Raw genomic sequence first — 27,566 nt, forward strand, 5'->3', positions numbered from 1 at the left:
CTAAATTTTTCAAATATTTGTTTTTATTTTCCTGTTTATTTTTCATAGAATAGTTTAAATACCCTAATTGTATATATTTCTGCTGGCACCATCAAAATATGATAAGTACATTCATAAATACCCATAGCCAATAAAATTTCTCCAACTGAAATTCATCCATGAGAACAGCGCGTAATTATCAATCTTCACTTTCCATATCGATAAAGCAGTTGAAACCGACAGACGGAAATAGTTCATTCTTATCAACTGTTGGTAACAAGTCCGCCTAAGACAATCCAAATACCATTATTACCACTGATGAATCACTATCATCATCGTCCTACGTTAGATGTCTCCACGTACCGAAATATTGCGCGCGGATTGAACAAACATTTCGATACATCCATGTGAAATGTCACGATTACGTTTCCTTGGAAAATGTACTCTATCGACTTAATTTTACGCGTGCACAGGAAACAGCATATCAACGCGTTGCTAAGATAATCAGTTCAGTTTAGACTGCGCTTAGCCAGTGACAACACAGCGTTGTTAACAAATTACATCTCTCCGTGTATAATACAGGTATGTGTATTACTTCCTATAAACTACAAACCACCATAAGAACAACGGAATGCCTTTTAATCTCTTTAATTGCTTTCCTTAACATTTAAATTAATTATTAAATTATCCATCGCATCAGCACGCATAACAACGAGCTTCCTCAACACGCATTTCATTAATTACATTCCTCGTATGAACAGTTAAATCAAAACATAGCGATTCTTAGTGCATTTGTTTTAAAATCTACTTTGAATCCTAATTCCACCTATATAATAATATTCCGAAAATTTAGAATTTCCACGAAGAACCGCGCAAAGCCGGTGAGTAACTTTCCATTGTACGTTGAACTTGACGAAACGTTTGATACGGTCCGAAGTCTGGTTACGCTGTTGGAAGTGGGAAACTCGATATCCTGTCGCTATTATCGAGCCCGTTTTCGCGATGTAATCACAGAAGCGTGCGAGAACCGATCGCACGAACATAATATTCGCAAGTCGGGACAAGTCCCACAGGTGGAATGATCAAAGTTTCCTCGCCGCGTTGTTGCTCGTGGCTGTCGCCGTCAATTTCTACCCAATATGTCACGTAGAAACTACGGAATTGGCCGGAGGGCGTCTTTGATCTCGCGACCCCACCCCGGAACCGTGCTATCGCCCACCTTCTGAAAACTCACCCTTCGAGTCGCGCGCCACGTACGCGGCCGCGAGGGTCGCTAAATCCAATTTTATTGTTTGCACGCCCGGAAAATCCGGAATTACACCGATTCCGGCCGAGGAACGTTAATCGTCGGTACACGACGGTTTCGGGGAAGTTTCGACGCGTCTCCCAGTCACCGAAGAAACCTCCGAGTATGCTTTGAAAATCGTTTGTCAACGTTATTCGTCGTTGCAGCGACGATTCGAGAATGAAATTCGATAGGAGCGTCAACGTAAAATATTTTTAAATGCTTCGTAGACCGTTCATGATCGTTTATTCATACGTTTCATTCTCTTTGTTCATTTCCAAATGACTGTGTACCTTAACACTAGAGTTACGGACGTTTATTATAAACCTTATTCTATTGTTTCTAGAAAACTACGTGTTCGTGTATAATTCGCAAAAATTACAACTTCAAAACTGATACTAAATAAATAATGAAAAAATGCAATATCAAATTGTTCCGTAAATCTAGTGTTAATTACAAACACACCGCTTACTACACAGGCCTTGAGCTTCTAAACATTACTAACGATTACTGATTATTTAAAACAATTCTCATGTTACACTATTGTCTAGTTACTTGCTTTATCGAACACACACGCCCGATAAATATTCTCTTATAGCAATTGTTTTCGAGTGATGTAGAAGTGCCGGTCACCGGTGACCGTCAGCTAGTGTCGGTTTGTAGAGGGGTACGTTTAAACGGAAAATAATTAGGTGAACGGGAAAGAGGCGTTTTCAGAGATATAGAGGAGCATGCGTCGTTTCGGCTGTTAGGAAAAAAGAGCCAGCACAGAAGGGCGAAAAATTGAACCGGGCGATCTATGCCCGCCGGATCATAGATCATTCCCATTGTTCCCGAAGGGAGGTGTGTGTATATACATTATAACAGGGACATAATGGCGCACCGATGTGTACACACAACGGGGACACCGGCGACACAGAATGCGCGGTGTTTGGTCTCCATTAATATCGGATCGACTGGATGGTTACTGCAGGCCATCTCTTGTATCTCTCGCGCATTTTTTTTTATGGTGCCATATGTCTCATGTGTATCGTATCCCAGCGCGGGCCGCTCATTTGTCAGCACGCGTTCTGCCATTGTCGCGACTCGATGACGACGGTCAAAACTCGCAAGCGATTTTCTCTTGAAATCGCGAATTGTTCGAGTCGTTAGGAACTCGCAGCTTCAACGAATTAGTATAATGAAGCTCAAATTAGGTATACCTTCGCAGCAATCAACAATTGGACGTGTCCAGATCGATTGCTTCGTCGACAGTTTCGGACAACGAAACTGACAGGATTATTTACGAAATATTTACGTATCAAACTATTGATCTTTGATACATAGCTTAACTGTCGATAGGCAACGTGTTAAGAAAACTAGTTTCACTTTACTTTTTTGAGTCTTCGACAAGCCTTAATCCTTCGCGGACGAATGTCGACATTACGAGATGAAATTTTCATATTTGGAAGACTAAGTCGTAAACAAATGATTTAATAACTCGAATGGCAAGAGATCAGCACGTAGTTTCCTATTTTTACATTGTTCAAGTAATTGATATATAATTTAGCTTCACCTGTTGAGGGTTTTGTATATTTCAGAGAATCTTCGTCCGCGAAGGGTTAACCCTTTGCTCTCGGAAGCTTCTCACAAGCATTCGACACTTTCCGATGAGTAAGACAAAGACACAAAGCTATTTTATATAAACATTTCACACATTGATGCATAATACAAAAGTGAATACTATATATACCCCTTTGTAAATTGTTATACCAAATCGGATGACTCAGAGTCACCTCTCGAGTGCAAAGGGTAAACTATATCAAAATTTCATACCTAGAACAGAACTTCTAAACAAATAATTCCGTTATGTAAATAATGAAAAACAACGTTCAATCGACATATCATCCTATAATAGTATCCAATGCTCTAAAACAGCTTCGTCCGCAAGGGGTTAATTTTTGCGAAACGCAACGTCCTTCCACACACCAATTCGAACGGCGATAGGCCAAGAAACAGGGGGATTCCCCGCGGTGTATAATATCGATGGTCGACGGCCGGGTGGCGATGATCGCATCGCATTAGCAGCGAAGCGTTCTACGAGCGACTGCGGCGGCCTGCGTCTGTGCCCGCGTTCGGTACACCCCGTATATATTATAAGCTGGAAGTGTCACCCTAACTGCGGTGCCCCGGTGTAAAATAAACGACACCTAATTATACGCGTCCCGTCCGCGTGAACGGCGAACAACGGGACCCCCGAGCAAGTGCGCGCGAAGGTGGCCTCCCGCTTAATGGGATTACGAAATTACAATTTAGATTGATCGTCCGTGAACGTTTGCTTACCGCACGAGGCGGCGATCTATATATCAAGACGCCCGGTTAGCCGAAGACATTTTTGTCGAATCGTAACGCTCAGGTGGTAGCGCAACGTTTTTCTTAACGCGTCACACGCCGACCCAGTAATGACTAGGATTTCCTGTCCATCGCTTGACTGTGGGCTCGGTGATGTTAGGGGATTTGTTTTCTGTTTGCATGTAGGGTAGAGACGAATCGGATTAGTTGAAGATTAAGCTAGAAACAAGTAGTTCCAACTTGGAATGCAAATTGTTTCTCATAAATGTTACTGATAGATATTTAATTTCTGATAGATATTTAAGCATTGACGTGTGTGTATTTCACATTGTGTATTTTTTTCTGTGTTTGTTTTGCTTCGAGAAATGAAACGCATATTTTTTTATTTATTCTTATGTTACAAAAATATACAACGTTAGAATATATTCTTCAACTGTAATTCTTCAGAGACAAGCGAGGTCGTCCATCAACTGATATTTAGGTAGCAATTTGTTAACCTTTCAGCTTACACGTCGATAGCTAAAAAGCCAGATTAAACGAAACAAACGTATCATATGACTTTTCACAATGAACTCTTATATTATGAATTTCGTCATCATGTCGTCAAGATAATGGTAAGTGCGAAATTGCATTGGGTGGATTGAACACAGGTTCTGAATATGAAAAATGAAAAGTTCCCAATCACTCATTGCAAATTCTATATTTCCTGCACTTTCACTCAGAAAAATATTAAAAAACACGTACATCCGTAACTCGATGAAAATTCAGTTCGACCACGAAGGTTTCGCCTGAATCCAAGGACACAGGCGAGACCGCGAGAGAAACATAATTTTTTGTCATCCGTCGCATTCGCTTTCGGCGTTGTCAATCGTATTCGAGAATCTCGTCGCGCCTCGACATCTGGATAAACCTCGTCGAGGTATGTGTGTCGCGGATTTTCTGCATTCTTTTTTCTCCTCTTTTTTCCCGTTTGGTGCGCCAGCTCCGCTCGCCGCCGCTGCCAAGAGGGTGGCTTGCAGTGGGTGTGCCTGGGCGATGATTAATTAGCGTTTGATGAATATGTATGAGAGAAAGGCAGCCAACTCCGCTACCACGCGCAGACACAGAGACCCGGACACGGCACATCCCCCGCGTAACAATAACGTCCAACCCTCTTCCGCTACCCTCGTGACGACCCAGGGTCTCTATTCCTCTCCTTTCCTCTCTTTCTGTATCACTCCACGCTGTACTCTGCTGCTTCCTCTCTCTGCCTTTGCTCTTTTCCCTTTTTTTCTACACTACTCTACTCGTTCCTCCTCGCTTTTCCTCTCTTTCTCTTTTACTCTACCGTGTACACTTCTTTGCTCCATCCTCTTCTTCCCTTTCTCTTTTCCTGTCTTCCCTACGTCGCACACTTCTCTGTCTTCATCTATTCCCTTCGGTTTCGCCCTTCTCCGTACATTTCACCTCCAATTTTGCGACTCCTCCGTGAGCCGTGTAACAATGCATTTTCGGGCAGAAATTTTGTTGGAGGACGACGCCTCCCCATCTGTTATGATTTACGCTGAACCAGCCAAGTCGAGATACACCAGGAGACACCGAACGACGAACGCCGCAATTCGGAGACTGCGTCACGATCGAGGGAAACCGACATTCCTTGAAACAATCTGTATAATTCCACAGAAGCATCGTTGATGAACGTTTCATTAGAATCTACTTAGACTCTAGGAAACACTGATCGCTCGTCTTCCGCGAGACCGAAGTGACGAATTTTGTCGGTCGACTTTGCGTTAATATACAATCTATTATTGCCTCTCCGGAAACATCGCTGCGAGTTGATTCAGTTGAACCATAACGCTTCCGCCATTGTCTAAACTGGAGCGGCCGACGTTTTTCATCGATATCAGTCAGCTCAGGAGAGAGGCCGAGCGTTTGTATCACCGCGAAATATCATCTCCGGTCCCGTGGCGAGAGGAGTGGCAGAGAGGAAGAAGGGGTTTAGATTCCGCCGAAACGCGAGGCTGAAAGGCCGCCGCCGCCGCGCGGATTGTTCGCGCCAGCGAAGAGAACAATGGCAAACAATGGCGGGGACGCGGCGCTGCGGTGAGACCCGGCTTACGCGGTGAATACAATTACATTATGAACTCGATTACCATTTAAATGGAAACAAACGTGAAATGCTAAAATACACCGATGACTCCCTCTCGCTCCCGCCACCGGCGCGACACACGCGAAAACCTGCAACGACCGCCCCTCGATCATCGGTATGCAAATCGCTGAGCGCGCGCTCTTCGATCCCCGCGGTACTGACCGTTTTCAAAACTACCGTGCGTGAGAGATTTTTAGTGGAACGTCGCGACTTTGCAGCGTTGGCTTTTCGTTGGACGATCTAGTCGGTTGCATAGTATTCTTGGGTGCACCGAAGGTCTCTGTCACGAGAGAGAACGATTGGGAAGATTGAAAAGATAGGTTCACTTTGTGCTTACTGATTTGTTGTATGACAGCTGATATACACTAACTTGTACTGTATAGGATCTGTGGTCCTTTGTAGTGAAATATAATTGGACTGATTACTACGTGGTGAACGATCAAATGAGAAACGAGATAAACTTATTTGATACTTCATAGCTGCAGAAATCATCTATGCTTCTTTGAGAATAGATGATTTGATTAATTTTCTTAAGTACATTGATTTCAAGCAAGTCAATTTAAGAACTGATATTTAGCATTAGAAGTAAATATAAGTTTGACGAAATTGAGGAAATTTCAAACGGAGTTTACCCTGTGAAATGTCCGCCGCAGTTTTCCTCTCCGTTTATTCCCTGCATCGTTCCGTCGGCGTTACGGAGGAGGGCCGCCGTTTAACGTGTCCCATCAGCACCCCGATTCTAATTATTATACATTTAATTTCCTAATGAACCGTATCGGACGCCGGGGTCGACGAAACGGCGCACTCGTGCACTGATTTCACGGGCCACCTGTCGCACTGCTGTCGCACGCTCCCCATTGGTTTCGCCGGATCGGTCACGCAGGGTGTAAGACATTATTCTACACAAAGGGTCAGGATAGGTCGATGAAGACACGAGTATTTCTCGTCCCATGGACTCGTATGAATCGCTATCGCTGGCCCCATCGCTTTCGATCGAAAGTTCAGCTATTCGTCTGCCGAGCTGATTAATTCACTATCCAATCAAGCTCTGATCTTCTTAGCATTTAAACTTCTTAGAGTTTAAACTTCTTAGCATTTAAACTTCTTAGCGTTTAAACTTCTTAGCATTCAAACTTCTTAGCATTTAAACTACTTAGCATTTAGAATTCAACGATATAGTGCTACTTCTTGCGTTCTGACGGGTGATTTTTAAATATGAAAAAAGTGTTGTGTCATTAAGCAAAGGTACTATGTATTTAAAACGTACAGAGGAGTTGAGAATCGCAGGCGAAGAACCAACGAAGCGATTGGACATTCAGATTTGATATTTGAAAAGCTCAGTTCGTCGTTTTGACCACGGAAGTTGAGATTTTCTACAACGAGTCGTTGAATAATTAAATCTTCTGCTGAATCAATTTATATATATATATATACCAGTGTTTAAAAGGTTTAATGAGGACTATCATTTACCTCAAAACACCAACTCCTTTGAAAACCGTAGAACCGTTAGAAAAACGTTACTGAGATCCAACAGCACGTTACCTGATATTCGTGACCCTCCGCAGAATATTCCTCGCCCACGGGGATTCACAAAAGAGTGAAAACCAGGGGCGTATCGCTTGTATTTTTCTGTTTGGACGTTTGCGAATAAAGCTACGCCAATATTTCTCCGGTTTTTGTGGTCATATGGCGCTGATCTATTATACTCCTCGAACGCCCCAGAATATAATGTCCGAAGGCCACGCGTCAATTTCATATCGAATGCAAAACAGCAAAACCGAAATACAAGCCAACGAATTCAGATTCATTTGACTAACTAGAAAACAAACCAATAATATTCTCTAAATATTCCCAACTTCTGTCTCACATTGCATACAATTCAATTTCGCATTTTCAAAAACTGTACGCAATTCAGTCGAACTTTACACTATCAACCTCCCTACGATTCCATACAATTTCCCATATTCAACCTGTATTCAATCCACCCAATGCATCTTCGCACTTGCAACCTGACTGCAATTCACCCTCCGTTTTCCCATAAACGCATAAAACCTCTATTAACATTCCATCGGAATCCTATTGCATAAAAATCTCATTAACGCAGTCTGTTAGTAAGAAAAGCTACAGAAGGAGACTCCGATTAGCGCACGCGGCTCGACTGGTTCTTCGCCGGTCGTCGAGCCGTCGGCGAACATACGGAGGCAGAGAAAAGAGAGAAGAAGGGCGAGAACGGATCCATTGTAGATAGATAGGTGCGGTCACTGTCAGGAGGGTTGACAAAGGCTGACCGGGGTTAGATACATTCAAATGGTAATCGGCGCGCGTCTAACATACACCGATCCTCCGACCCCCGTGCTCGCCGCTTAAGGGGGTGCGAGCACACCCTTGGCATACACCCTGCACATTCGCACCAGAATCCAACCAAATATTGGCAATATCATCCCCGGCATTGCCCGCCGCGACCTGCCTCCTATACTCGGTGGGAAACGATGTCCATTTGAATGCACGATTCCATTACTGATGTCGATATATCGGCCGGAGGATCTTACGGGATTACGATTTCGAGGGAAATCTGAAAGAATACTGCGAAAGTCGGTCGCGCTATGGCACGAGACACTTCGGGCAGTTCAACAATCATATTTTCATTTTCTTTCATATGGAAACGAAGACAGCTGTCTACTGTTACTCAGTTTCACCATGCAATGTAATGATAAAGTATTAATTAATTACTCTATATTAATACAGAATTCTTAAATTTTCCGCTTCATTCCACAGTGCTCAGATCGAACAAAAAGGGATTAGTAATTTCATTCATTCAACATCTCTCTTCTAACATTTCGCTAGGAAACCAATAGGATCAATTAGAATTGTGGAAATATTCTACAAATGTTAATAGACACGTGTCCAGATGATTCGATTCGCTGTCACCGATGGAATTCGTGAAGGGACGATGATTTTTCGAACCCGCAAAACCGGAACGGCTTAAGCCGGTGTTCTTCTGTGTAAACGGCTACTTATCTCGCCGGCCGTAATTACCGGAGATCAGCTCGTCGCAACAATTATCTCGTAAAACGGTTGGCAAGGCTTTGCCGGCCGTATTCGGTATTCACGGATAAATCTGTGATTCGCGATCGGTGTTGATTCAGCGCGCGGTACGTCGCACGTGCGCCGATGTGGACGTACGCAAAGCTCCCGCAACCCGAACTTCAGCACGCGCCACGATTATGCGATTACGCGATTACGCGTGTCGGCCTCCCGGTATCACGGCTACGGGGGTGACGAAGAAGAGGCACCGTCGGATGATACATGGCGCGCGCGCGCGCGCGTGATGACGCGGAAGATTCTTTCGTTGCCCTTAAACGCCGTCCCCGAGCCACTTTCCGATGAACGCATCTGTCGCTAGCTGGAATTCCGGTTTTCACTGTTACAGTTCCAAATCTGAGATTCCAGTGACTCTCTTAATAAATACTGTGAAAGAGTAATCCCATTTTCATTAATTTCTTACGTTTGTTCTGTGTAGTGTAAATTATTTGAAATGAAAGTCAGTCATATTAAATGCTCGGTAGCTCTAGTGTTAAAGTGATCTGTCAATATGCAAATTGATCGTGAATCAACTAAAGTCTCAATAGATGCACTCTTGAAGTTTCTAATTAGTTTCAAAATAGTCAATTTCAGTGCTCGGTAGTTCCAGTGTTAAGGCCAGTTTCTTAAACAGTTAAGAACGTTGAATATTCCCAATTTCTCGATTTTCGATGCGAAGGGTCCAAGGCTAATCAAACTCCGCAGATCGCGCTGAAGGTTAACGCGTCTGCAATTGGGTTGGCCATCGGCAGCGGAAGTCACACGAGAATGTCGTGCAACGCACCGTTCGCAAACAATCGGGCATTTAAAATCGCAGTAACGTATCCAGTCCAGGAGGAGAGAGTCGGTCGCCTGCGAACAGGGTTAGGAGCAAGAATAAAGGGAGGCGGGAGTGATACACAGCGCCGACACGAGCCGACACGTGGCAGCGCAGCTTTATACAAACAGCATTATGCACGCTCGTGCTAACATAAATTACTGCGGGTTTAATATTGGACGGCGACGTTGGCCATGCCCGACCACCTCCTGAGCAAAACATGTTAAATGCGGGGAACCAGCCGCCGCTCGGCCCCTGTGCACGCCTACCACGATTCTTCAGGTGTCCTTTCATCAATGCAACGATCCGAATAATTTATATCTTAGCAAAGATTACTCTTTAAAATACTCTGCAACACCTAACTGTACATTGTTCCTTATAACATAGTGCAAGTTATTCTACTAGATATTCATATTTTATTTGACTAATAATTATTGAACTATTTGTATATAAATTGGAGAATCTGAAGTTTACCACGTCAAAAATAAAGAAACAAAAATTAGTTCATAGTTTTGTACGATATATTGCGGATCATAGAATGACCAATTTTAATTTTGAACTACTAGGAAATTTTAGACTAATTTATTTGAAGGTAGTCTCTTAGGTAAATGATGATTCGTTCACTAAGTGTATTCGACATTCGAGACGTTTCTCTATTAAATTATGCTCACCACTGCTCCAGTCTCTTTTACAAAGTCTGATGTATTAAATTGAAAATCAAAGAATCTATTGATTTTCAACGTTTTACACGATTTTGTATATAAATGTCCTGATCGAAGGTATTTAATCTACAGTGAACCGTAATCAAATTGCATTATTCCCGTGATGAGTAATGAGCACTGCAATTCTATGGTGGCTCGAGGCTGCATAGAAACAGCTGACTGCTTCAATGTAAATGAAGACAGAGCGGAGCGAGGCCGCGTATGAATGGCGGTATTCGGGGAAAAGTCCCGGTTAAATTTCACAATAAGCTCTTTCACGGCTGCTGAACGTGAAACCGCTTGTAAGCGACTTCGGGGAGTCTTACGGGACGCCCTTGGAAAGTAGCCTGAACGACTGTAAAGGCGAGAATGTACGGGAATGGAGGGACCGGGAAGGGGTTCGATAAGTGGACACCCCGCGGGGAATGACGGGATGCAGACCGCCGGCATGAATTAAAACTCTATGAATGGATCCAGACCAGAAATTCATCCTCGCGAGATATTGTTTCGAGTGCGTTCATCACCCACCAGCCTCTTAATCTTCGTGAAACGAAAGCGAAACCGGATGTTCGTCCTTGAATTTAGATGCTTTCATAGGATCGCCGGGAATCGAGGGAAACAGATGTTATTACTAATCACTCAAGATTCCTGTGTGTTCGTTAAACTCAATTTGATGGCTTTTAATTGAACTGTGAAATTTGTAAATTGCATAGCGATGAATTTTATTTTCAAGTCTAAACATCAAGGATTCTTTAGAATATATAAACAGTCGCAAAAACTGAATTGATTAACCAGTGAATTATGTTTGACGAGTATACTCGTCATGGAGAAGTTTGGCTATCTAAATTGTAATTTCTGTGAAAAGCCAATGGTCACTACTTTTTACCACGAGTACACTCGTCGTAACACAAAATCCTGTAACTTCTCCATGACGAGTATACTCGTCACAGTTAACTGGTTCAGGAGATAAACATAGTCTACTGAAATTGTATAGTTTACAACAAGTTCCATTCATATCAGTGAATCGATTGCAGCAAATCATTCAGCTCACTTCAAGCTGATCGCAGTTAGATTTACTTCTTCGGATTCTTCAGGGAATATTCTAGCTTAATGATCTGATGTGATTTTAAAGGAACCTGGAACAGCTAGCGACGACTGCGACGTGGGATGGAGGAAGTCACTTACGTTCGAAACCCATACCCCGTGCCGGATGTAGTTCGCGAAGGAGTATGGACACGGCGACCTGTCCTTGGTAACAAGGTTGCCCCGCAAGACAAGAGCTGGAGCGCGAATTTGAAATCACACGAACGCCTCTTCGCTCATCACACTTTGAACAGCATTCGAAAAGACGCTAGGCTTATGAGACTGCAGGTGGCTACTCCAACATTGAAATTGTCATTCAGCGAAAAGGCTTCCCCGCAATTTTCTATATAATCCTCAGATTATTTTCCATTCAACACTTCGACTGCCACGTCATCCATATTTGGGTGATACTATTTTTCACGTAAACTTGAATGTGAATTTTCTTGGTAACGTACCGAACGAACCGAATTTTGTTGGATGTATGAGATATGAGAGATAGAGCAATTATCAAGAATCTTGAACTTTTAGTTTCTACTGAAAGAAGAAAACTGTTTCGAGTAGATGGGAGTTGTGACGAGTGTTCACTTGGCAGTCGAAGTGTTAATAATGAGAGAATGCTGATTTTAGTGCGCATTTTCACAATGGTATCAAGCACAGAAGAAAACTGTATTAATGTTACCTTTCAGGTGCCAGAAGATGCTCTCGACTTGGCATTGTCAACCGTGTACGTTCACAGCAAAGACACTTTGGTCCCGAAAGTGTATGTCACTATGCAGCCAGAAACTTTAGGGAAGAAGACGTGGCGCGTCTTGAAGAATGAAATCGAGGTAAATATTAACCATCAGTTCTTTGGAAATCAGCGACTACCACTTCTTATTCATTAATTTTCTAATGAGATGTCCCGCGAATTTTATCATTTGAACGTGATCTTATAGTCCAACGATATCGGAATATTTGTCAGTGCCATCGTTAACAATCCAAAGTGAACACGTTTCTCTTGGAATTGCTTCAGGTACACAAACGGGCGAGAATACCAAGCAAAGACGGCGAAGAAGAAGATCCGGTGTCGTCGTTACTGGCGCAGTGTTACCGTGGCCCGGTGCCAGAGCGAAGAGTTCATCCGAGTAGCGTGAAATTAAATATCACCGGGCCGCACTCGGTTCAATCTAATCCCGGATACAGTCGCAAAATCGACGGAACTTTTTACAGTATTTAAACACGGATTTGTATGGTGTTTGGAATGGGAACCCAGCCGGCGAAGCTAAGCTAACAATCGTATTTGAGGAAATTAAATCAACGATTTTATGATTATCATTGGCGCGTCGCGGTTCCGCCGTTTTCCACGCGTTTACGGCCGGACTTCGATTCGCGATAATTTCATTATCAAGTTTATATTCCCGCGCATCGCTATAAACGCGACGTGCGTTCACGAACGAGTAACTCTCTGTTAACCATTCCGAAGCGAGGACATTCCGGAAGATTCTAAATCTTTAAGAAGCTAAATTGTATATTGTACTGTTAAGTCAGAGTAATTATATTATTCGTTTGTAACTTTCTATTTTGATACGAAAGCTGGAAGGGTTATTTCTAGTGCACTCTAATGTACGTTAATTGCACTCATCGAGCACTGAACAATCTCGATACATGTTAGATTATTTACTTCAATTTCATCTATCAATAAACATCATTATCCAGCAATTCGAACTTGCATTATCAATCTACATATAAATATTTCTTACATATTGTTACTTCTACAAACTATAAAAGCACAGAACACAATAGTCGTCACATAAGCGTTACAAAAAAATCCCAAGAAAAATAATTAGTGAGCAGTTCCACAAATTCAATTGGCAGATCCGTTAACCTAACATCGTCCGACAATCCAAACAACAACGAACCTGCGGCGCATTAAAAATCCTTGTGTATCCTTCGATCCACCGTCCCACGCAAACAAACTGTCCCATCCGCGTTACAATAATGCCGGCGGCGATATCGGTCTCGATCGTGTTGACAAATTCGTTCGCGATACCATCGGTGCAGTCCCTTCAGAATCTTGGCTGCGATCTCGGATCCTGAGTTCTCGCCCTTTTAGGGAGTGAGAGAGAGGGAGAGAGTCGATTCTCCCGTGTCGGTCGTGCGTGAGTCAGTGCACAGGACGTTCTCACTGGCGAAACAGCCGAAGGGACAGAATGTCCCATTACCCGGGTAATCCTTGTTTGTAATAAACCAGCGCCCTGCTGCTGCGAAGGGGGTGGCGGCCGCATAACGCCGCGGAGAGAGCGTCGACGAGAGAAACGGATAGATTGTGATATACAGACAAAGACAGTGAGAGACGAGGATGTGTAGATAGATAGGTAAGGACTGAGAGTGAGAGGAAAAGGGATAGATGGATAGAGAGGAGGACGATGAGTGAAAAAAGGATAGATGGATAAAGAGAAAGTAAATGGAAGTGGGGAAAACAGAGATAGGTACATAGAAATATAGGAAAAAGTAAATAGAAGTAAGATAGATAGATAATTTGATAGAAGATAATGAGTGAAGGAGAGTTAGACTCATGGAAGGAGCAAAATAGAGTGAGAGTGAGAGTGAGAGATAACGAGATAGAAAACTAGAGTGCAAGAAAGATAGACAGAAAAGAATGTGAACGAATAGATGATACACAGATAATTCGATAGAAGATAATAATAAGTGAATGAGAGTTAGACTGCTGGAAGGAGAAAAATTAAAAGAAAAATAGATGAATGGAGTGAGAGATAGAGATAGAGATAGAAAACTAGAGTACAAGAGAGATAGCTAGAAAAGAATGTAAGGGAATATAAGATAGATAGATAAATAGATAGATAGAGAGAGAGTGTGAGGCAGTGCGTACATGTGAGACAAACACAAGCCATCAGCCTGCGCATATGCTGCTCATGGAATATCATTTATGTTTCACCCCGTGCGGACGTCTATCCCCGTTTGACCTGCTGCGACCCCTGCGGAAGGGCACCCTCTTTCGGCACAGACACCTCGATCCTTATACATACGCCTAATCCCAGCCATGATTGCCGCGGGCGACCGAGCGCGGACGGCTCGTCACGAAAACTCCTTTACTTTAAAGGCTCGTGGCTCTTCTTTCTTTACTCTCCAAGAGGTAGGCATACCTTATCTTTTTAACGGTGCTCTTCAAGGTGAATCGAAGGGACGAGACACACTTGGAGATGCACGAGTCGTTATTGACATGATCAAAATGTTCATCTTTCTTAACACTTTAAGCGCCATGTCAGTCACTGATGACCGATGCTTCTCAATTATCAACAATCGTAACATGCAAGATAGCCGACGTTCGATGAAAATTTTTAATAACGTAACTAAGTTGGTAATAGTGTAATGCAAGGACTGCAAATAATTAATAATTGTTCCTGCTTTTCTTTACTGCAAAAGAGTAATTCTACGAGAAAATGTTCAAGATTTTCGTGGCGTTTGACGTGTTAAAAGATGTTCCATAGCTGATTTTTTTCTTGATTCGTTTGAATACTTATTGGAACTTTACGTAATTCCGATCTTGAGTTACTAGTGTATTAGAAAGTTCAGAGGTACTTAAGAATGTCTGGTTCTCTTAAGTGAAACGAGTGAAAGTTAAGAAGAATTCACATGGTACTGATATAGAGATGTAAACATTGATTTTAACTCTTTGCGGTCCAGAGGCTCCTCTGAGTCACCAAATGATTTGACACAGCAAAATTATAAACTTTGATATTTAATACTAAACTTTGTATAATGCATTAATGTATGAAATATTAAATGAAAATAGTACTCTTTCTCAATGCATGTGAGATTCCTTAATCCAATCTGAGAAAATGTCATCTGTATCTCATTAGAAAATATTGAATATTTCCGGTGAAAAACTTGTGGAGTACAAAGGGTTAATTTGAATCAATGCCGTAGTATGTAGAACTGAGGTTCATTGATGAAAGGGATACAAATGAGGGAAAAATGATCCGATTTAGCCTTATAGTCTCCTCGACCAGTTCTCGAACACCGCTCCCATAAATAAGTTCGCCTTAAGCGAGCGTTATTTGCATCGTTAAGTGAGCGTCAATCGCGGCAACGAATCGCATAATTCTTTGGTGAATTACACCGCGTCGAATGTCTATCGACGTGGATACTTTTTCTTTCCGAGTTAGGGTGCACGGCAAGTGCTGGGACTAAGGGTAGAGCGATCTCAGACCGTCGTGGGTAACGAGCGAGGTAACCAGCCAATTACTTGGCTGAACGGTTTTATTTGTATTTAATTCTTATTTAATTTACTTTTTACGGTCTCCTCTGTGGGGAATCCGTTAACGAAATGGAAGATTCCTGCGTCGTTGCAAATTCACGAATCGTAAACCGATGCGGCCGGGGTAATTAAATTCAACATGAAAAATGAGAGGAATGGATCACAATCAAATAAAGTAATTATTACACCCACGAAACTTCCATTCGAAATTACCAAAAATATCTGTCAAAATCACGAAGTTCTACCAGAATTTCTACATTAAAATTTCTACTCTATAATTATAAACCTACGTTATTAATATTAATTTCATTGGTTCCTTCCTAATTGATTCAAGAAAAATGTTCGATCTGCATTATAATTTCAGTGAAATATCAGGTAAACGCTACTCCATCGCGATAACCGTATAAATATGTGTATATAAACACACGCGTATAAGTTTGACGAATAGAAGGTAATGGAGGGAATGATCGATTTGCTATCTTTCCGATTCCTGGCGCGCATACGTTTACTCGAAAGGAAATTCCGCGTAAAAGTCGCGGCAAAGTCTCATTGATCCCGGCGGGATGAAGTTGTTATTCCAGTGAACTTGTTACGTTATATTTATCAGCGCGGCGCACACTGCCACCACCCGTCGGGCTTTATCGTTCCTTTCGGTCCCATTTTTGCTCCCTCGACTTTATTCACCTACGTACTGTCAAGACAAAGCCGCAAACGACGTTATAAAGGACAGCCAGAAATAGGCTGTATTAAACGAACGACGCCAGTGATTTTTCTTGACGTTCACCATTCACGAAATGAAGTATGCGTCGATAAATCTTGTCAACTAGAAATTTGTTAGCACGACAGATCTCGGGAAACGTCACGATATTTAATTCATTTCTAATGCAAATACGCAAGATCGAAATAAAGCGGAATCTATGGTGATTAAAATTCGACAACGTTACTTAGGGCGTCAACCCCTTGGCGTACTATTTACTTTCGTTACTAAGCTCGTGTAATATTTTACTAGCGACAATTTGTACGAAATATAACAAAATTTTCCTTTCTACTGCAGGTGATAACTTCATTTGACGATAACACGTTGATAATAGCAAAATAGTTGTTTGCTTTGATCCGTGGGTAACGAACAACATTCTTATTAAATTAGTTTAGAAATCTTCATCACGAGTCTCACTCGTCATTGTACGGCAAGGGATTAATGATTTATTTCGCAAAATAACATTGTAAGAACATATTTGTCTAGTTTCTAGAATCATTGTATTATACAAACGACTTCAATTTCTCTAAAAAGAAATTTCGTTCACTGTAAATACTGATAGTAATAAATTTATTAAACTTCGATACAGTGTTAAGAGACACGGTACAAAGCGTTTCCTGTTTATTAGAATTCGATTAAGTTGCGACTTCGCTGATTGCCAAGATAAATACGAAACAGCCCGGCCGGCGTGTACGTGCTTAATCAAATAGCAGGATGTTTGTGGTCGTAAGTTTACCCTCCCATTCGCGTCGAACCGGTCCCAGCAATACGACAAGAAAAACCACCCCACCGCCACCCTCTTTCTAGGAGGTCAGATCTATACGAATGGTAGCTTACGAAGCTTATTTTTTAATTTCTGTTCAATATGTTTCCGCCGCGGGTCGAGTGTTTGTACAACGTTTTAAACTTATTTCAAAACATGGCTCGCGACCGTCGTCGTTCCGCTCGAGGGGTTTCCGCTCCAATTGTCTTTTCTATTAGACCGGGGGAAGGGAAGCGGAATCACGGTCGTGTGACCGCGGACTCTATGAGAACGCCCGCCGCTTTTATTATTTAAATAAATACGCGGCGGTCCCGCTCGCGCGCGTTGATCTCTCGCTTCTATTTTTTCCCTTTCCCACCTTCGAAGCACGGTGTTCTATTAAACGAAGAAATTCGTGTTAACAAGTGGACTGTTTCTTGCAACTTGAAAGTAAATTAATAATCTCATAATCTACCTTTCCTTTTGAAGATTAAGATTCTAGTTCATTCAACAACGTCCAACACTAATAAAAATTCATCAATTCCATATCATCTCACAATTACCCGATCAATTCTCCAAAACCACGACAAACAATGCACCTTTCCCACCGAGAAGTTTCCAAAATATTCACTAAACACTCTATCAATCTCTCCCATAATTTCGCGTGCTACGAGCTGCATACATACACACCAAGCATCAAACAAACAAACGAGTGCTAGAAATAAATAAATACCGCAGGGTGTGCTCTATCATCCGCTCTATTTCCGTGTGCCACGGAAACGCTCGGGAAAAAACAGTTAGCCGGCATCGCTTCCCTTTCCTCCCTTCTCCGAAAGGGAACCGGATTAAAAAGCGAAACGTAGGTAAAAAGAGGAGCTTTCTAAACGACGCCGGAAGGTCAAGCCCAAGATTACGAGAGGCTCGCGCGACGTTTGCTCGTTAATTAGGGAGTTCTAATTATAGTAAATGCGTGAGCGGACGGGGGCAAGGTAGCGGCGCCGGAGATCGTGCCGCGGCGGAAGCTCCGGGGATCAAAATGCAACCCTCCGCGCGAACGAGCCAAGATTACCTTGGAGGGTCCTCCAACGCCCTCTTGCCGAGGCCCCGGGCCAACCTGCGTCGCCGTGCCGTGTCGTGCTGTTCCGTTCCGGACCAGCCAGCCACCTCTCAGATATCACCTAAAATAACATCAGACCAGGGATCCTGTCGCCCGCCCCGGATAGATTTTACCGGCCCCCGTGTATAACAAATGGATTAGTATTTCGGTAGACGCCTTCGCTGTCTAATCCCCCTTCGTTATGAGCGGCCGAAGATTATTCCGATTATCCTGCGCCTGATTTCGGTCAATCGTCGCCGCGCTATTTGCGTACTGCGCTTCCCTCGGCGGGAATTATTGGGCGCGGTAAAAAGTTCTTAATTTTTTTCTTTTTGGTGGCACTGACGGTATATGCAGTTCTTATGAAAATTGTGAGACTTCTTCGATTTTCTTGCGTGTTTATTAATGACTGAGTGGGAACATGTAATTTTGAGATTATTAGGGTATTGAATGATTTTATGATGTTAGTAATTGGGAAACAAGAGTCTGTTGCTTTAGATTGTAGCTTGAGATAGATACGATTGAATTTAGCTTTCAAGAAATTCTTCTCGAGTCTCCATTTGTCTAGGTTGATACGCAGTTGCGGCTTTACTGTAGCTTCGAGAGGCGAGTCTAATCTAAGTTTGAACGTTATAATACTCTTATGAGTTCGGTGCTTTGTGAAAGATTGTAGAGAGTGACACATTGTTTGTAGTATTTCTTGGTTTCGGATGAAGGTGAAGATGTTTCTCTTATGTTCAGCAAGCTATCAGGAATTTCGCCTAATTGTAGAAAAAACAGATTACAGAAGATCGCTTCGCTTGTTTGCATAGAATTTTTAGTGTCCCCCGTCCCTTTTGGCTATAGACCGGCGGCGAAGAGCGCAAATATATGTTTTGCATCCGCACGAGTGGAAAATGTGACAGTTTGACGGCAGAGGGGTGCACACACCCCTCGTGCGAAGATTCTGCGACGTCGTCACGTGGGAATTCGGACATGCGTTTCTGTTCCCTAGCGGCCGACCCTTTCGCGCCGCGTCGTAACTCAGAGCGCTGCTGCTAGCCTTTCCCCTGTTGTTCTTGTTCTCATTCAAGAATAAAAAGTGTCTGCTAATAAAATTAAATGAGTTTATTAATGACATTCACCCTTTGCGGACGAAGATTCTTTGAAATATACGAAATCTTCAGCAGATGAAATTATATATTAGTTACTTAAATGTTAGGAAAAACAGAAACTATGTCCTGATTTCTTGGTGTTTGAGTAATTAAATCATTTATTTACGACTTGCCGAAATGTCGACATTCGTCTACAAAGGGTTCAAAGTGACTGTTCTAACAAACTAAATTCGGAGTCAAGTATTCCACAGAATACTTTAAACATGCTTCACAACTATTTCACAGCAAAGGAGCTAAGAAATTAAACAAAAAACTTAATACTCAACGACCAAAGCAGAATTCAAAGTACCAATGCATCCGAAAATCAAGCCAATAATCAACCAAATCACAAGACATTGCTAACAATTTGAATAAAACATCGATTGTCCTATACCTATCCTACACTACCCTCTACTTAATCACTAGAAGCGATTAAACGGATCGTCTTGTTAAATGGGAACGAGTATTTTGACGTTTCAATCCTCGCTCTCCGGTTTCATCCCCCTCGGCGACACAGCTCCGTCGTTCTTCCGTCGAGGAGGACGCACGCGTCGGTTCAGACACGCGGAAAATATAGCACGCAACGCGTATAATAGACGTATAAGTTGCGTTCGGTAGGCGTTTGCGCGCACGAATTACCAGCGCGAAAGTGACTGACGTTCGCGTCAGGCCCGGCTCGCCCTGGCGCGGCCCGTTTATACGGAGGGTTGCCGGCAATACGTTATCTGACGATTTCGTGCTCCGCGGAACAGATCGGCCGACGTTAATATGCGGGCCCCGTCGAGCGGAAAATATGAAGGAACGCGGACAGAGAGATATAATTGTACGCTAGACATATTGAATTCGAACTTGATCGCGATTACTCGCCACGTGGGCAATAGAATTATCGTTTCACGTCGTATACATCGCGGACCTTTCGACGTGGGACGCTAAATTCGGGAATGAAGATTGAAGAAACGGATCAGTTAACTCTTTGCGAACGGATGTCGGCATTTCGGTTAGATGAAATGTTCAGATTTGGAAGACTAAGTCATGGACAAATGATCTAATTAGTTGAACAGCAAGAGATCAGCACGTACCTTAATTTTTTTCCATTAATTAAGCAATTGATATATAATTTAGCTTCGTGTGTTGAAGGTTTTGTATGCTTCGAAGAATCTTCGTCCACAAAGGGTTAAACTGAACACAATACAAGAAAGATGTAAGTGCTGAACAGATTTTTTCTTGCTTTTGTTGAATGACATACGATTTAGTAGTGTATGATATAAATTGATGCTTGTAATTTTGTTGTTGCATTATGTTTTATATTTATGTATGTTGATTGTATTTATTTTGAAGTACTTATACAATTGATATTAATTGACACGTTACAGAGTGTTTCTTGCGTAATGAAGTAATGCTTCCAGATAACCTGCGTCCGCATTCCACTTACAGAGCGTGCTGCCACCACAATAAACTCCGTTCAATTCGCAAAGTTACGATTTCCCGTGGCATTACGCGCTGCGCGCATCGTACGGTCACGATCAGCGATAAGATTAGAGCTTCGATCGGTTGCGATTAAGCCCGATGACCGCGATCCGGTCGCATATTTTGGCGGAATTTTCGAACGGGGACGATCACGAGGCTCGGTTTACCATGCCTAGCAACAACTATCTTGAAAAACGAAGGAATATATTCAACTCTGAGTATCAAATTATCCTCTGTACTCGAAAATGTATAAAAATTCCAACGTTGATAATAAGAACAAAGTATTCTATAATACCCATCAGATTCAAAATGCTTAATCCGTCGCTACAATCTTCATTTACCTTCGCAGTTAAGATTATAACACTACTGATACCATTATCCGTCTACTCTAATTGAGTAATCGCACCTCGCCCCGAAAGTCGTTCAGAAACTATAAGCAACCCTTCCGATCGAGACGAGTTTGTCGACGACAGTCAGCTGAGGGATGCAGCTCGGCTAGAATAAAATTTTCGAGGTGAAATGTTTGGAGGCTGACGAGAATCGCCCGCGTTTAATCGTTTCTCGTATTTGCGTAAACCGAAGAGAAGCGATAGCGAGCGCTGGAACTGGCTCGGTTTCCGTCTGAACAACACGTGATAAGGTTTTATGGCCCGCCAGTCATCCTCGAGACGAGCCGCGCGAGCCGAATCAGTGAATTGATATCATGCCCCGGCCAACGGCGACGTGACGTTTCGCTGCTGAAAACCGAAAAGAAATTTACCTGGCAAATAAAATGGAGAAAAAAAAGAAAGGAATAAGTGGGACGCGCGGCAGGGCGGTGAGCGGGGGCGGAAGGGGCGCGGGGAGGAGGGAGGCAGCATCATTCGGCAACAATGACGAATGAGTCCGCGCTAATCCCGCGGGCGGCCGATAATGAACGCCGGTGAATTGGTTTATTGCCGCTGAAATTAGCGAAACGTGTGATGGATTGCTGACGTCTTTCCCGCCAGTTTCGGGAGACACCATTTTGGCAATGTTTATATTCCATCGTGAATTATTGCTGATACCGATGATTATTATTACTGCACTTTTAGTGGAAAATTTTCGGTGACGCTGCCGCTACGGTTTGCACGCGGATGAAAGTTTCTTCATTTTTAGAGATGATTTGCCGCGGGTAAATATAATAAATTTCACCCTCTGCGGTGGTGTTCATGTCGGTGGCCACGTTCGTGATCATCGTAAATTGTATACGAAGATCGAAGCATTTGCTGATCTCTGAGTCGCAACCCTTTGTATCGTAATTGTATAATATACAAGCACAACCTTAGTATCTAACTGTCCGTAAATAAATAATTGAAGGGACATAATAAACTACAGTAAAACAACGTCGATATGATGGAAAGTCTCGGGAACTTTAAGATAAAATGTTAATAACTAGCGGTAGATCATTAAGCTAAACTCCCTACAATATACCAAACATCAGTTTCTCTTCCAATAAAAATCTCAAAAACCTTCAAAAGCCAAGAATCCAGCAAAGAATCACAAAATCATTCCAACATCCAGAAAACTCCCTTGCCCGAATGTCCATCACCAGATTTCTGGCGTCGTTCCCCGAATGATTCGTTATATTTCGGGCCAATTATACGAGAACCACGACTTGATTTTGATAAATGACAGAGAGGGGTGGCGTTCGCGGTACCGCGAAAGAATTCGATGGAACCGATGGCTCGGTTCACGCGGTAGAATGCCAATCGAACCGTGAACACGGCGTCCGTGGTGGAAAGGCGGCTACGCATTGACGCCGGCCGGAGGGTTGTCGTTCATCATTTCATTGCGGAAGCCGGAATATTCATAGACTACAGTTCGCAGCCCCTGGAACCCATTCCCTTGTCAGAGAAAGATAGACGGTCGCTGGGAAGAGCAAGAGAGAGAGCGGAAGGGGTCGTGATATATGACGGACCAGCACGTGGCTCGTTTCACACCTTCTTACAATCTTTGTCCTCACTGTCTTCGTGGAAAGAACTTATCTTTATGTCGGTCCTTGAACGTACTTTCGGTACACACACCGGCTGCATAATACGCGCGCGTGTTCCTTCCGCCGGTGAAAATTATCGTCGCGAACCGCTATTTTCCTCGATTTCCTTACACGCTTGCGATTATGCGACGAGAGTTAAATAATACTGATATCAATGGGATCTCCGGTTTTCTCTTATGGATAGATTTATTGGGTTTGCTGTGGACTTTAATTGATACTAGATTGACTTTAGTTGAGCATCTGGGGTTTTCGAAGATTGATTTGATTCAAAATGCTTTGATTGGATTAGAATAGAGGATTAAGTTCCTTCTGCGCTTCTTTTGTCGGGTTTAATTCTGCTTTGTTTGATAATGTAATCGTTTAACAATTTGGTAATATGTGTTTGGCTGATGGTAATATTTGAATAGAGTAATTCCAAGCATAAAGAGGACTGAAGTTGCTTATCACCTAAATATTGAAGTTATCGCGAGAGAAAGCGAGGAATTCTGTCGAGGAATTTAATATGAGTCGTAATTAGGGAAGGGGGTTGTATTTAATTGGCAGCAAGGGTTAACGGGTTACAGGCAGACTTTCTAGAGGTTTTTATAGCAATATTAAGATCGGTATAAATAGGGTCCGGATAATTATTTTAGGTACAGGCTACTTAATCCACGCCACGCTGGGAAAATAATTTGCGGCATCACCTAAGCCATTGTAAGTTATGCGGAGCTTCACGTTAAATGAATTCCGCGGCCCACAGGCAGACATACAATGCTTTTCCAGTCATTATTATCCACGTAAGAGATTAGTCGGGGACCATTACAAAATTGTGCCGGCAACGTTCTTTCAAATCCCGCGGTTATATATTGCCAAACCGCAATGTGCTTGTAGGTGCTTGTAAATATGAACACGTAATCAAGGAACACAATACCCGAAATCACAGTTTAATAAGTGACAGATGAATTGGTAATGAGAAATGAAATATTCATAAATTAAATGTAACAAAGATTACAAAAAAGATCAATAGATTCAAAGTTTATATCTGCTCGATACTCAAATTTCCATATTGATTTCGAGCCTGAATTACGTTCAAGTCATTGCACGTTCTAAAAGAATTTGATAGAAACGTTTATGAACTTGTCAAAAGCTGTAAAAAGCAGCTTCACATCCCTTATGGACAAAGATACCATCATCGCCAAGGGGATGAAGAATAAGAGGTTGCCTCGACAGTTTAAAACTTCAAAAGCAGCCACAAAGAAGTCGTAAACGCAGCAAGGTCCTTCACTACCGAAAGTGAAAGGTCTACAGAGACTTTCGTTTACTTCTCAGAGGTTGGATTTCTCCCTAAACTTCGTGTACACGACACTGTCAAACTCAGCTGCGTGACACTCCCATTCCTCACGATACCATAGAACCATTAACAGGTCGTCAACCGTGACAAGCAACAATCGTTCCTCAATCTGCAGGAAGAAACCAAAAAAAAAAAACAATTTTCCAAAACATCCAGAATCATGTGCAACCAAGCCTCTCCACAGAAAAACTAATTACACAGTCAAAACGACTATCAATCATTACTTCCATTCAATCGGAACGACTATCAGCCACCGAAATAACATTTATATAACATTTACCAATAATCCAATAAAACTTCAACCTTCCTCTAACATCAACAACTACCAATCTCCAAACCCCGAACCCTAAAATCAATACGATACGAATCCCAAGAATGAAAACTTCATTCGTCTCGTGCACTAGCCCAATGCAATCTTCCTATCGATTCCCCGCGAGCATGGTACGCCACTTTCACTCGCGTCCGTTGCATGTCAACCGTAAGGGAAGAAACAGTGGCGACCTTACTGAAAATCGGGGGTGGCTTCCGATCGCTGGGAGCCTCGTGTCGCTTTAATGGGCATCGACGAGTCACCGGGAACGAACGGCTTCTTAGACAACGGGAGGATACAACAACAACAACAACAGCAACAGCAACAGAAACAACGACGGCAACGTGGACGACAGAAAGAACGGGAGTTTCGACAGACAAGAGACGTGCCAAGTGGATCTCCTACGCACTGCATTCGCCGGCGCCGAGGAAGACAGAGAGCTGCCATGTTGGACGTCGCTCGAGGCGCCGCCCCGAACGCTCCCACCGATTGGTCGCACCGGTCACGGGACCTGACGCTCGTGGAGGGGATTATCGCGTGTCAGTGGCACGCACACAGGCCAGCGGCACGCTTTGAAGAGCGCCGCCGCGTTCGCGCACACGGAGGCACGTTATTCACCGACACAGGCCCGCGGGACCGCGTGCGGACGCGCGGATTCTTGTACCACCGGAGATTGTGTACAGGGTTTGAATAAATTATACGGTGTCGCGGATGCACGCTCCTAGACAAAAATTCTTGGTCATTTGCTGAAAGTGTTCGTAGAGAAGAGAAGTCACTGGGGTTATTATTTGATGATTGATAGTATTAGAATGTAGGATGTATTGAGTTTTAGCATCAGTTAACCCTTTGCACTCGGAAGTATTGCGCTGGAAATACTCAACGTTCTCTAACTATACAAAGACGATATCTTTTTAAATGAACTCAAAGAAAAATCGCAAGTAAATTGAAAGACGAAGCTGTTTTATCCAAATATTTCATACACTGGTATATTATAAACAGTTCAATATTAAATATTAAATTTTATAGTTTTACTGCGTCGAATCAAGTGGTGACTGAGAGTTACCTCTCGAGTGCAAAGGGTTAATTTGTTAGTGTTTCGAAGAGTTTATTTATGGGGCAATTGTGAGGGGGGATGATTTAATAGTTTGTTTCAAATATTAATGAGGAACTATTTTCTAATTGGGTTCTTGGGATGACGTATTGGGAGTGTTGGTTGATAGGAATTCTTCTACTTGTCAAGCGTAATCTGGCATTAAATTATAAATCGATAACGACTGAAAACCATTCGTTCCTCGGGATGGTTTTTAAGACTTTCCCCTGTCTGTCAATTAGTCTCTCGAAGCTGCGCACCTTTGCGCAAAGCTCTTTCAACCAGCAATTTATTTACACCCTGTATAGAGGCAGGGAGAGCTCGACGCGTGTGTGTACCACTATATCTATATTGGATACACGCACACCGATGCAACCACCTACGCCGAAGTAATTTCGTGGAGGACCGGAGAGCTTTTTCTCGGTTTCTCAGGGTCGAATCGAGGACAAGAACGCGTTTCTTACTGGATAGATAGTAATTTCGGCGAAGATCCCTGCACAGTTCTCGTCATCGGTCGAGAAAGTCAGTTAAAGGGATGAATTTTGAATCTGATACGACGTCTCGCGTCGTTAATGAACTCTCCACTTATCGAATTACCGGATTTAAAGAAGAACAATTAATAATAGGACAATTCACTGCAAAATGCATCTTGAATTTCTACTTTTGCAATCTTTAAAAAGACACTGATTCTAAGAAATTTGTTGGTAAACTAGTTTACTATCCAGCATTGGAAAATACATCAAAATGTTAGGCAAGTTTCATTGCTCAATAGTCCTAGTGTCAAACGAGGAATCTAACGCTTTATACATGGAAGACGGAATCTACACATAAAAATGTCGAAATCATCCCAAATGAATTTCGCAACGTAAAATAAAATCGTGAATGTACGCGTTTCAATAACTAGAATTCCGTGACGGTGTTTAAAAATTAACGATGATTGCTCCTGACAAACAAGACTGGTCGATTTTGATTTGGCCGTAATTGCAGCTAATGTTTGCGCGAGTCGCGTTATCCGCGGTGATTAGAGATTGAAAGTTCGCCGCGGGCAGAAACTTCAAATTAAGTGCCTGTTGTATACTTTTTTATGGCCCGCGTCGTGCCATGATAAAAGACAATATATTATACCCGCGGAACGAGTTTAACTTTTCGCATATTGGCAAGATTTACTCCTAAAGTTCCTGTGAACGATACCTAGGCGCGCGAATATTTATGAACGGATTTATGCGACGCATTACGACGCCGCGCATGGACGTTTCCACCATTTCCTATCGGCGATTACGAAACGGAAGCGAAAATTACAGGTAATCATTAAACAAGTCGAAATTCTTCGATCGATCCTTCTCGATTCTTTTTTCGAACGCGACGACGAGGCACGATCGTTCGAATCACGATATAATATACTTGTCATTTGCATACATTCATCGTCAGCATGTCGACGTTTGAACGTAACCCAACACGCCTCGCGCGTTTTCATTAGGATTAGTCACGTACCCGTCTCGAACATTTGCCAATAATAAAAAACTTACTTATCTTGCACGCCTCACTTTATCCCCTTAATCTCGAAACAGTATCCATTCATCCACCAATGCAATGGCGGTAATAACTTTTTTATCAACGATTGTGGGATTGACGAATTTGGATATTTTTTTGGACAGCATAAGCCGAACGAATAAAACGTGCTCTGTATTTTTAAACTGGAATTTTTCATGAGTAGTTTCGTGTTATTAATGTGAATCTAATTCCTATGTAAACCTAATTCTTAAGAATTTAGTGTAATTAATTTCTAATTTAAAATAATTCAATGTTTTCTATGCAATTCTAATAGTTAATGAAACATAAGTTTTCTCTCTTTCCCTTTAATTAAATAATGATTACCTTTCTGTTCAATCATGGAGAAGAAAAATTGACGTTGAACACAGTCGAGAATTTTATTCTCGAGTTCAATGGCTGCGAGAAGAGATCAG

General features: G+C 42.5%; 1 protein-coding gene across 4 annotated transcripts in view; it reads left to right on the forward strand.

Annotated features, from left to right (window-relative positions):
• LOC116427248 (cilia- and flagella-associated protein 276) overlaps window positions 1-13,032 on the forward strand; it is a 34,623-nt gene extending 21,591 nt beyond the window's left edge. For 3 of the 4 annotated variants that reach the window (XM_076370927.1, XM_031977369.2, XM_031977371.2), the window contains 3 exons: window positions 11,455-11,693; window positions 12,092-12,232; window positions 12,418-13,032. In XM_076370927.1, coding sequence (XP_076227042.1) covers window positions 11,490-11,693; window positions 12,092-12,232; window positions 12,418-12,621 — 549 coding nt within the window. In that variant the 5' untranslated portion in view covers window positions 11,455-11,489 and the 3' untranslated portion in view covers window positions 12,622-13,032. Of the gene's footprint in view, window positions 1-416; window positions 562-11,454; window positions 11,694-12,091; window positions 12,233-12,417 lie in introns of those variants that run through there. The other variant, XM_031977370.2, reaches the window with a different exon arrangement.
• Window positions 13,033-27,566: the final 14,534 nt, after the last annotated feature.

This window comes from Nomia melanderi, chromosome 9, assembly GCF_051020985.1.
Source record: "Nomia melanderi isolate GNS246 chromosome 9, iyNomMela1, whole genome shotgun sequence".
Classification (NCBI taxonomy): Eukaryota; Metazoa; Arthropoda; class Insecta; order Hymenoptera; family Halictidae; genus Nomia; species Nomia melanderi.